Raw genomic sequence first — 11,753 nt, 5'->3', positions numbered from 1 at the left:
GCCCGCCTCGAGCATTTACCACCAGTAATGTTGCCATTCACCTGAACTACAATCTAACCCGCACCGGGATGAAACTTGATGATGTCTCTGACAATTTCAACATACTGGACCTCCGCCACGCTCTTTCGGCCTTCTTGCAATGTGATATGAGGAACGGAAACATGATCCATGGAGTTGCGGTTCCAAGAAGATCACTTATTGACCATCCTCCAATCCTTCCCTTTGATCGAGTCCAAGTATGGCACACTGTTCGCTTACAACAGGTTTCATACCATGATTTGAGTGTTGCCTTACCGGCCCAAACCTTGCACGCCTCTCCTTCATCCCCCGAGTGGTTGAAAGGCCGAAGGGATGCTGTCCTTGTGAATATTGATGGACAGTATGAATGGCCCCAGTCCGGGTTAAAAGGTGAGCACCTTTTCTACTCATCAATTTGGCCTATATATATTGACCCCCTCAGGACACACCATCTGCGAATTGCAGCTCATCATGCGCCCGATGCCTCGACGAGGTTCTCGTATTGGATGGCAAGATCAGTACCTGTGTTATGTCCATAACATGAAGATTGGCGCGGTTGACCCTGTAACTGGAATGCACGTTGTGAAACGTGCTAAGCATGCCAATAGTTCTCCAGTGGGTGATATAGTTCCCCTTCGGCAAGTTCGTTCATTCATCAACCTCATTCCTCAATTTGGGGCAGTAGCGGATGCGCGGTTGATGAAAGCAACTTCATCACATTATTCTTCATCTTTTTTTTTGAACAAGTATTTTGATAAGCAGATCTATGATACTCTTTACTACGCTTCACAAGGATAGATGTCTATCGTTTCGATGTTTACCAGTGCTATTCTGTGACACTTGTGATATCTGTGCACATTTGTGCAGATCTGTGCGTGCTGTGAGATCTGTGATGCTTGTGATATCTGTGCACATTTGTGCAGATCTGTGCGCGCTGTGAGATCTGTGCGTGCTGTGAGATCTGTAGCAGCTTGCTGATGGGCCTACCTGGATGGTGAACCTGGTGAACTGTGATAAGGGAGAATCAACACCAAGCAACAAACGCCGCATTGAGGCCAATGCACGCCACGTCGCCAATGTTAGCTCAAATTGACTACTCAACGAAAAAATGCTGTCCAACACTACAGTCTCATCCCTTGTCGACATCGACCGGCTTCTTTGCAGTAGAATCAGCTCTATCGGCATCCCTGTTGGTGAATTGCCACGTACCTTGGACATCGTCAAACCCCTCCTCAAGCGTGAGCTGCAATCCCATGTTATTCACGAGGGTGTCGGCAATGCAGTTAATTGCAGTTCAAGAACTCCATTTTCAACCAAATCATTCCTCGAACCAATATTGAGGTAGAAAGCCTTGGATTGATCAAGTATGATAGGCTTGCAGGACCATCTGCATACTCTAGCAAGGGATGGAAATTCAACCACAGAAAACAAGTCAAGCGGACTGAAGAGTCTGACTCAGAGACCGACGGACTGGAGGATGATGAAGGCTCGGCCACAGAGATTGATGAGGACATAGAGGACGACGATGACGATACAGATAATGGCAGTGGCTCAAAGCTCAATTATGAGGGTTCACTCGGGTCCGCGATCCTTGGAAAAGATGAACTACTCAAAGGGAGTTGGGATGGCCAAGACTTTCAAGCTGGATCGAAGAAAAGACGACGACGGGTGGTGCACACTACCGAGACAGACCTTCAGCGGCTCTTTTATACCATACAGTACCACTTGCGCAACTCACTGAAGGACAACATCCCCTACACATTTGCGATGGGGGCCTGGTACTGGACTGCAGAGTTTTCTACCACTGCTATTCCAGACTCTTTCAACGCCCAGAAGCCTGATTTATCCCTGTTCGACTTCACACTCCTGAAGGAAAAGAAGTCGTGGGCGAATGTCCTGGCCTTTGTGGAGCACACCTCTTCTGATCTTTCCAAGAATAGAGGTTTAGCAGTGTATTGGGGGTCAGCAATTAAAGCATATTTAATCATGCGAGAACAACCATGGCGTCGATTCGTACTTGCCTACTCAATCTGCGTGAATATGCTCCGCGCACATTATTTCGACCGCTCTGGCGTCATCATATCCCTTCCTTTCAACATTCACAAGTCTCCCGGCTCTATATGCCTCTGCGATGCGTTAGCTGCCCTCACACTTCCGGATAGCCGCCACCTGGGTCTTGATCCCACTATTCACATGTGTCACGCTGCGTGCAATGGCACCCATGTCGATCTTGCAGATGGGGCGATAGGCTGGGTGGAAGACAACAATAGCAATGTCTATTCGATCATGGCTGTGCTGTGGAAGAGCCATGGGTTTTTCTGTAGGGGAATGGTCTGTTATCGTGTTAGAAACAAGGAAGGAACGGAGTATGCTCTGAAAGATTGTTGGGTGGAGGAGTCAAAAAAAATGCACGAACTGTTACGCTGACCGTCGGTCGGCGTGTGCGAACTAGGATAGGTCTTCTCAGCGACGACTCGAGTGAGTCTACTGAAGCTGAGCGTGGTCTGGCCTTGACGGAACGTCAAGGATTCCTCCGGCGATCTCAGTAAGACGGCGCTCGTCGAGATGCAGGGCTAGCGGATACGTGCTAAGTCGTATGGGGGCGACTTAGAAGTGCGGTCTCACACAAGGAAGCTGGTAAGCTTAGATGAGCAAGTTCTGGGGATGAACCTAGTAGATTAAAGTGAAGTTAATCTACGACAATGTATCTACTCTTATAGTGTTTAACTATAGGTATTCTAGCTCAGTCTGTAATCTATAGTATATCGGTAATCTAAGATAACTAGACATGAGGAGAGATAGCATACATGAGGCTTAACCTCTGATCATACATGCAGCGCCAAGTGCAGCTGCGCAATCAACAGGAGGCGCGTAGAAGCGCTCCGGATCTTCATGAAGCGACATGCGGTATGCATGCGCTGATCTAGGGTGTCCATGAGGCGTACAGCCTCCATGGAACAGGTACAAGGCCGTCTAGGCCAGGGGCGGGGTCATAGCGCCAGGCGGGGTCATAGCGGTCCAGACCGCTGTCTTTCTAGGCGCGGGCGGCGCACCGCCGCGCGGGGAGTCTAGCAGAGCGGGGGCAGGCGTAGGCAGAGCTGGGGCTCCTGTAGGTGTTACAGATGCCTGTAACATGAACCAACCGTCCTGAGGATGGTCAAGGGTATTCCTAACATTGTAGAACTCATTGACGATTGGGATGTTTATTACGAGGGGCAGCCTGATTGCACGGCACGTATTCACGAGATATATGACCAGGATCAATGAGACGACACCGCATTCTGTAATAGATTTCACCGGCGTCTTCTCTTGAGCCCTTGCGGGGAACTACTCTCTCAATTCAGCTCTAGAATGGAGCTGATCGTGGCTTTTCGTCACTTTGTAATTGGTGAGTGATATCAACTGCGCAGAACATAGACTCGCTAATGATGATATATTTTAGCTCACCAAGCAATGATTGAAAGACAAGTCCTACACAGGACCTCAGTCCTAATAACTTTGTCATGCATGATGGCATTGGCTACTTCATCGACTTGGACCATGCTGCAGTGTTAGCAGTAAATACGACCAGCACGTATTCGCCTGGTACTGTAAGTTTGTTTCCGAAATTCACCGTGCTTGCTTTTGACTGTATTATTACAGGGTACTATGCCATATATTTCGATCTGGATTCTCCAGAGCATGATGAAAATGATCGATCCCAACGTGGACAACAATGACCCGAGCAAGGACGTCGCCCTGGCCAATGCTGTTGAACGGCTGATTGAACACAGGCCCTCTGATGACCTGGAGTCGTTGTTCTACATATTTTTTGAGTTTGTTGCAAAGTATGGGGGCGCGCATGGTGAATTAGCACCATCCTGGACTCGAGACTCGCTGCCATGGGTGAGTGCCTATGAGGCCTTGGGCAAGGCTGATCTCAAAGGGGCTTTGGGTACCTGCTATTTCACAAAAGTGGGGGTTGTCCTGGACCCGACTTTCATGGTGGAGACGACATAAGATGACTTTGCAACATTTAGGCCTCTCGTTCAGCACTGGCAAGCTTTAGTTTGCCTCACGAACAAGCCCGATGAGAAAGAGAGAGTGGAGACCACTCACGACAAGGTTCTCGAGGTTTTGACTGCATTTATCGACACCTATGTTGAAGTTGCACCCATAAATCCCTCAGCAAGTTCCAATCCTATTCCCGAGGTAGGGTCCGGGGGGGATAATCCTCGCGTGGGTCGTCCTCCAATTCCTGAGGCAGGGCCTTCAAGACTTCCACTGCGTCGTTCTACCCGGAATCTTCACAAGTCCTGCTGAAAACATTTTTGTCTGCAGTGCCCCTCATACCCTCTCCTCGGTCTGACCATCATATTTGTCTATTCGATATAGACTTTCTCCAAGTCTGTCCTGTAATTCTAGTTGTCTTGTACCTCCTCCTCCTCCTCTTCTCCTTATTCCCTTATGATATCCTGACTTGTTTTTTGTTGTGCAAACTTATGTCACTTATTATGTAATACACGACAGCTACTTTAGTGCTAGATCAGCTTATACTATTAACACATTCAAGTTTCCAGCTTTCCTGATGCCTCCAAGAAAGAAGGCCAAGCATTCTGCCCCAGCAGCAGCTCCCTCTCAATGAAGTGAGAGAAGCACACGAGGTGTTGGTGGCCATGTAGCGCAACTGAAAAAAACCGGAGAAACACTAGCAGCCCCAGCAAGGAAAGGACGCAAGGAGCCCATTGTTCAAATGAGCGACTCAGATGCCGAAGAAAACCCCATGGCTCCGTCACAGCTTCAGAGAACGAAGAAAAATGTAATGGTTCATTTTTCTAACTGCTACAAGCTGATGACATATCTTAAGCAGTGTTCTGTTACAGCCGACAACCAAGTCAGGTCAGGATCTCAGCTCTCTCGCACTCCTCATCCCGGCCTTCCCACCAATCAGCCTTTGGGGAGATTTGGATTCAAGCTGCCCATGTCTGATATTCGCAAGGCACCGTATTCCAGTGGTACTACCTACGGACGCCAAGCAGCAGACGAAAATGTCATCGAAGATCAGGATTTTGAGGGTGACAGGGATTCTGACTTGGAGCATGATAGGGATTTAGGCTTGGAGCGCAACAATCAGGATGATTCTGAGGGTTCTACTAGTGAAAATGACAACCAGGGTCCAGATGATAATCTCATGGAACACGAAGACAACCAAATGTAAGTGTCTACTTCTCTGCCCTAACCATCCTCATGCCCGTCGCAGGGACCGTGATCAATTCCCACGTCAGCAAGAGGACCAAGCAGATCATTTCGATGATGGGCTCGAGGGTGGAATGCAAGTGGATTTCGATCAAGGTATTGATGACAAGCCCGACGATGCAGCTCGACAGAAATCACAGGAAGGTATATAAAAAATTTACATGTCCACCTAGTCACCTTTTTTTTTCCAGGGTATTCTTGATGTCCTTGAGCGTCATCAGGCGAAGAATGGACAGCGCAAGGCTCCTTCGCAGGCTTCCCTCTTGAGAGTGAGACATGCTGAATGTCTCCGCCGCTCGAAGTCACCTCGTTGACTCTCACCTTGACGTGCCTCTCCTGCTCGAGTGCAGCGTAGATACTCACCCCCGCATCACTCACATATATCTTCCACTCGCTCAAGGTCTCCTCGTCAGCGCACAAGATCTCCACCTCGGCACACAAGATCACCATCAGCTCATCAACATGAACATCAACCATCTGCGCGCACTTCTTCCTCTCGCGTACAGTCTCCTCATCGTCCTCCATCTCGGCCAAGCCAGTCCTCAAATCGCATACAACCCCTCTCCCGGGCACACTCTTTGTCACGGTCCGTTCCCAAGGACACTTCTCCATCTGATCATGCAATGTCACCCACTCTCTGTTCTCGCTCTTTCAGCACCACACCTGAGCCAGATTCACACAGCAGCAAGAAGGCACAAAAGATCAAACCAACCCAAGGGGACCCCGTGAAGCTCGGCTTTTATCCACCTTCCTGGCAGGCACTTTTGCAGGCAGCAAAGGTAGAAATGTGTCTCCAAGCTGTGTTGACACATCCTGTTCCAGAGCATGGAGATGCTCTACAACTCGCGCAAGAAGTCCTGGATGCTGAACTCTGGAGGTACCATGAGAAGAAGATCAAAATGGATAAAGGTAAGTGTTTATCGCACCACCAGACATCCTCGAATCTCATTATTTACAAGGCTATTTCCTGGAGTACAAAGCTCAAATGTCCCGAGTGGTAAGCATCTCATTAACTGATGATCAGCGCGCTTATTTTATCATCAGCTCTGCGATGATTTGTTTACATTTCGCACAGAGCTGAAGAAAGTCATCATACCCATTGTGAAATCAGCATATGACATTTTCCCAAAGGGCACAGTCACACGTAAGGAGGATATACAGAAGCATGTCATCACAGCCGCCACTAAGCTCCTCAAGACTGGTGGTTACCTTTGTATTCCTGACTCGTCTAACGTATGTGATCACTCCTCGCAATGTGGCTGCTCACTGTTTATTTTTTCTAGGGCAAATGGAAAAACTTTGTGTCGCAAGCTCTTATGGATGGCTGCCTTGCATTTTATTATAGCAATAGCAAGAAGGCGCTCAAAAATACAGACAAATTTCACCGCACAATCCCTCCAAACACGCTTATTCTCGTGGCTGCTGTGGTATGCTGTGATTTATTTTATTTTCCGTCGCTAATTAGTTAACAGATGAAGGGCGTCATTTCTGGGTTTTCTGAAACTGGTACCGACAAAGTACCTGACCTCTCCACTGATAGATGTAGGAACGACTTTAACTTGTTGCAGAAGTCTCTGGACAAACTGATGGACATTCCTGAACATCGTGACGAGCTTGAAGATATGCTGGCGCAGTGGGCTGGTATTGGGATGGGTGAGCTTGTTCATGGCGACTCGAGTGCAGGAGGCAGTGATTTGGAGGATGTCAACATCATTTTATAATCTTGCATACTAGTACTCATGTTTTACAATCTACGACAATCAGCACAATTTATGCTTCCTGTACAAGCTTGTATGGTGTCCTACAAATTACATAAGCTTATACAGCATGTCTCATCTGCAAAATGTGTCTCGTCTGCAGACTCCGCACAGTGTGTTCTGTTTGTCTGTATTGTGGTGCTTGTATGGGTTGTGGTGCTTGTATGGGTTGTGATGCTTGTACAGGTTGTGATAGCTTGTACTACCTTGTAACAGGACTGTAAAGAGGGGACTTCCTTGTGTGCCTGTGAACCTTGTACAACCTTGTACAACCTTGTACAACTTTGTACAAGTACCCACTAGTTTGCTGATGTTTCAGACGGAATAACTGTCCGAACTAAATTGTATTCGGAGAGGGAAAAAGATCAACTGCCCTACTAGTATGTAAGCTAAGGTCTTTAAATACTGTAGAGCGAGGAATACTAAGGAATACGATAGAAGGAAAATTGATATGAGTCAGGAGAAAGGTAACTATGAATATATTGGTTGCCATTGTCGATATTAGACGATGGCTTTTGACGAGCGTTACATACGCCCTCCAGGTCACCTCAACAAGGGACCTGTTTCTTCAGGTGATGCGAGTCTGCAATACCGAAGTTCACATAGTAGAGAACGTGTCTACCAGGATACGAAGTAAGATCGCATGAGACACGAGCAGGGCCAGGATCACAAGCTTACCAAAGAAGTCGGTATCAGAGATCTCAGATCTCGGACACCCTTGAGGCTCTCTCGAGGTCTAGACATTCAGCTGTATCGACAATCTCAGAGACATCTGGCCCGGGGTCAAGGACCGCAGCTGGGGAGGGAGCTTGAACGATGGTAGGGTTCCGTGCTTCATCCTCAACGACAGCAGCAATGAGCTGAGCTGCCATCAGGGTAGGTGCGGGAGGCTGAGAAGGAGGGGTTGCCTGATTGGTAAAAGGGTTGGAGGCACAAGATGCGGATCCTCCAATGGGTCGTGGACCAGTCCGTTGTCCATGATGCTCACGACTGCACTCTGTTACAAGTAACATCGGTCACGTGGCCCCCCTATCATTTTCCCTTCATCCTCGCCCTCACCATCTACCGGCTCGTCCTCCTTTACCGACTTTCCGTTGACCAGATCCTCGGGACCATTCCCGTCCCTCGCATCACCCGCCTCTATGCACGTGCACGCACATTCATCCTCTGATTCGACCACCAATGTGGTCCCACACCTATGACTTGGTCTGACTCGTGCCACCAACGTGGCTTTCCTCTTTCTGTTCCTTCTGACTGCGGATTCCCGCACGTTGTATTCTTACCGTTGGTTTGTTCCAATGTTCCTTGATCTCATTCCACATTCGACCACCCATCACTAATCCGGCTATGTTGCCAACGCACCTATACCATTCTCGTTTCCCCTTTACCCTTACCTACTGTGCGGTAGCCTTGGCCTTAACCCTCTCCACTTAGTATAAGTAGTCGGTCACCCTGTACTAGATTCTCTAACTTGAATCTACTCAATCTTCCCTGGAACATACTTCCCTCTGATCGCCCCTTTGGCGTCAGTCTCTAGTATCTTTTCTTAGTTGCTCATCGCGACTAAGTCTACCTCGATCGACCTCATCGTACGGACAAGACAGTCCTTACCTTGAGCGACTTCACAGACATCCGTCTACGAAGTCACGTGACACGCACGTACTGTGATCGCTGCCGACTCGTCGTCGCCAGTCTCACTTGCTATACCGGATCCTTCCGGTTACATCACGAACGTTAGTGGACGACGCCCCTCTTAGGGCTCCGCCTAACAGATCTATTTGAGTGCGTAACACACTCGGCTGAGTGGGGAACGCGACGGTTATCCAACGTTAAGTGATGAGAACGTTGGTGGTGCCGGGAGTACTCAGACTTGCACTCAGCCCTTACTTGTTGGTTGAAAGTGTGGGCTTCCTTCCGGGTTGCCAGCTCTTCTGTGAGTGGGGAGGTTCTGCAATTAGCAGGGACGTGCTGACTAGGAGTCACAAACGGCTTACTGGCTTCGGCCTCAGCTCTGAAGAAGCTGGTGAAGGCGCTCATTGCATCAGCATTTTGAGTTCATGCCTCTTGTTGATAGGGACCACCGCGTCTGCGATACCATTCACGTCGACAATTTGAACGATGACCTTGACCCGAGTGGGAACGAGGATGAAAGGTGTCAAGAGTCTCGGCCAGAGCCAGGACATCAACATTCATGGCGTCAGCGAGTGGGAGCTCAGCTTGGTGGGACGTCATGGGAGGGGGAGTGAAAGGGCTAGGGGAGGGGAGCTCTATAGGCCCGTTTAAGTAGGTCCTGCAGGGGTTGGGCTCGGCTAAGTTTTCGAGCAAGGAGTCAACCGATGAAAATACGATATTGCGCGCCTCATTGTACGTGCCAACGGTCGCGAACACAATATCAGCCGTGCTGGGAGACACCTTCTTAGGAAGGTGCTTGATGCTAGGCGCGCCTAGCGACTCTAAGTACTGGCCAATGGCCTCAAGGCGGGAGACCATGTGGTATGGTAGCCAGACGTGGTCTCCGGTAGTGTACTCTACCTTGAACAGGGCATCAGTTCCTTGTCCATGGTGGTCAGATATGCGGGAGACAAACCACTCTTCCGACACGCCAATATCAGAAATTTGCTGGAGTTGGCGACCGGGGAATTGTCGATCGTCGTTAGGTACGTGGATACGTAGCAAATGAGCATGGATGTTACAGGCATCCATAACACCTACAGGAGCCCCAGCTCTGCCTACACCAGCCCCCGCCCTGCTAGACTCCCCACGCGGCAGTGCGCCGCCTGCACTTAGAAAGACAGCGGTCTGGACCGCTATGACCCCGCCCCTGGTGCTATGACCTGCCCCTGGCCTAGATGGCCTTGTGCCTGATCCATGGAGGCGGTACGCCTCATGGTCACCCTAGATCAATCAGCGCATGCATACCGCATGTCGCTTCATGAAGATCCGGAGCGCTCTTGGCGCTTCCTGTACCTATGCGCAGTCGCACTTGGCGCTGCATGCTTGATCAGAGGTTAAGCCTCATGTACCCTATCTGACCTCATGTCTTGTTATCATAGATCCTAGATATACTATAGATTACAGACTGAGCTTGAACACTTACATGTAGCACATATAAGTAGACAGATTATTGTACTTAGACTTTACTTTAATCTACTAGGTTCATCCCAGAACTTGTTCAGCTAAGCCTCCCAGCTCAGCTGCCTAAGACCGCACTTCTAAGTTGCTCCCCGCTTCTTAGTCGTATCCGCTAGCCCTGTATCTCGACGAGCGCCGTCTTACCGAGATCACCGGAGGAACCCTTGACGTTCTGTCAAGCCGAGAACCACCCTCAGCTTCAGTAGACTCACTTGAGTCGTCGCTGAGAAGACCTATCCTAGTTCGCACACACCGACCGACAGTCAGCATAACAGTGGAAGGCTGGATGAAGTCCCCGCTGTTTGAGTTCAGTGGGAAGATCAAGTAAGTATGAGTTGTTCTGATAGTCCTTGAGGACTTTGTATGGGCCTACATACTTGGGCGATAGTTTACGGGCCCTTCCTTTGGGTAGTGATAAGTTCACTGTCGATACGTAAACGAGGTCTCCCTCTATGAAGGGAGCCTCCATCCTCTTTCTGTTGGCTATGGTGGTGCTTTTGACGCGGGCAGAGATTACCACGTTGTGAGCAGCCATGGTGGCGTCCTTCATCATCTGAAGGAAGGTCCGGACGCCAGGGAACTCCGAGGTCATATTCCAGATCAGGGGAGGAGGAAGTCGGCTGTAGTTAAGGACGAACGGCGGGTATCCCGTAGCGCTCGAACATGCGGAGTTGATGGCGAACTCGATGGCTGGGCGCTTGGACACCCAGTCTTTCTGGTGTGGTGAGACTAATGAGCGTAACATCTGCGTTATGGTTCGGTTGGCCCGTTCGGTCGCCCCATTGGTCTGGGGATGAAACAATGTGGACATCCGAAGTTCGACGCCGGTCAGTTGGTTCATGTGCTGCCAGAAGGTACTGGTGAAGAGTGTATCGTGGTCGCTTACAATATTAGATGGCATACCATGTAGCTTATATACTGAATGAAACATTACTTCAGCGACGTCTTTCGCTCGGTAAGTCTGTTTGGTTGCAGCTAGGTGGACCATTGAGGTCAAATGGTCTATAGCAATGAGGATCATGTCAAAGATTCCGTGAAGGGTCTTCGATTCGGGTAGTGGACTGACAAAGTCGATCCTGATCGTTTGCCAGGGTCTCGTCGGTACGTCCAGGGTTTCTAATTGACCGTAGGGTTGGTGATTCGACGGTTTAGATACTTGGCACATGGGGCATGACTCACAGAACGCTTGCACATCCATAGCTAGGGACTTCCACCAGATGTTCTCGCGTAGGTATGACAAGGTCTTAGATGGTCCTAGGTGCGCCAGAATAGAGTGAGCGTGAGATATAGCAATTTCGCACATTTGGCGCTCGCCAACTAAGACGTCTGGGATGCACAGAATCCGTTTGTGTGAGTTTCTGAGGTAAATGCGGCCATTGCTCACTTCAAAGTTCTTAAATGCTCCTGGGGATGCTAAGATCTTACTGAAGAACCGGTCCTCATGGTACCGGTTTAGGACAACCTCATGCACGTCGATTAGTGGTTCGCCTAAGGAGATTACATCTGTGAGACGAGGAGGGGAGTCCAGGATGTCGTTGGTCATTTGGGTGGTCTTGTCAGGGAACACATGACTTTGTTTGTTCATGCTTGTTAGTCCCGGAGTTTGCCGCT

The 11,753-nt window shown here is 49.4% G+C and overlaps 4 protein-coding genes across 4 annotated transcripts; all 4 read left to right on the top strand.

The window, feature by feature from the left end:
• Window positions 1-68: 68 nt before the first annotated feature.
• Window positions 69-816, top strand: F5147DRAFT_776006 (uncharacterized protein; the record flags this gene model as incomplete). The annotated part of the gene is made up of 2 exons (XM_041441804.1): window positions 69-408; window positions 461-816. 2 exons carry the CDS (start codon window positions 69-71, stop codon window positions 814-816), a joined length of 696 nt encoding a protein of 231 aa, XP_041290557.1.
• Window positions 817-1,126: 310 nt separating this feature from the next.
• Window positions 1,127-2,445, top strand: F5147DRAFT_809208 (uncharacterized protein; the record flags this gene model as incomplete). Its single annotated transcript, XM_041443410.1, has 2 exons — window positions 1,127-1,300; window positions 1,360-2,445. The coding sequence occupies 2 exons, from the start codon at window positions 1,127-1,129 to the stop codon at window positions 2,443-2,445; spliced, it is 1,260 nt and encodes a 419-aa protein (XP_041290556.1).
• A 1,076-nt stretch (window positions 2,446-3,521) lies between these two features.
• F5147DRAFT_776004 (uncharacterized protein) lies at window positions 3,522-4,320 on the top strand (the record flags this gene model as incomplete). Its single annotated transcript, XM_041441803.1, has 4 exons — window positions 3,522-3,608; window positions 3,661-3,903; window positions 3,944-3,972; window positions 4,038-4,320. The coding sequence occupies 4 exons, from the start codon at window positions 3,522-3,524 to the stop codon at window positions 4,318-4,320; spliced, it is 642 nt and encodes a 213-aa protein (XP_041290555.1).
• Window positions 4,321-4,750: 430 nt separating this feature from the next.
• F5147DRAFT_776003 (uncharacterized protein) lies at window positions 4,751-6,974 on the top strand (the record flags this gene model as incomplete). Its single annotated transcript, XM_041441802.1, has 8 exons — window positions 4,751-4,816; window positions 4,868-5,211; window positions 5,258-5,397; window positions 5,707-6,162; window positions 6,213-6,250; window positions 6,298-6,486; window positions 6,537-6,680; window positions 6,726-6,974. 8 exons carry the CDS (start codon window positions 4,751-4,753, stop codon window positions 6,972-6,974), a joined length of 1,626 nt encoding a protein of 541 aa, XP_041290554.1.
• Between the last annotated feature and the right edge of the window lie 4,779 nt (window positions 6,975-11,753).

The sequence above is a fragment of the Suillus discolor genome (assembly GCF_016758755.1).
Source record: "Suillus discolor strain FC423 chromosome Unknown F5147scaffold_44, whole genome shotgun sequence".
Taxonomy (NCBI): Eukaryota; Fungi; Basidiomycota; class Agaricomycetes; order Boletales; family Suillaceae; genus Suillus; species Suillus discolor.
The sequence above is the reverse complement of the archived record's forward strand: the minus strand, read 5'-3'. Positions and strand labels throughout refer to the sequence as shown.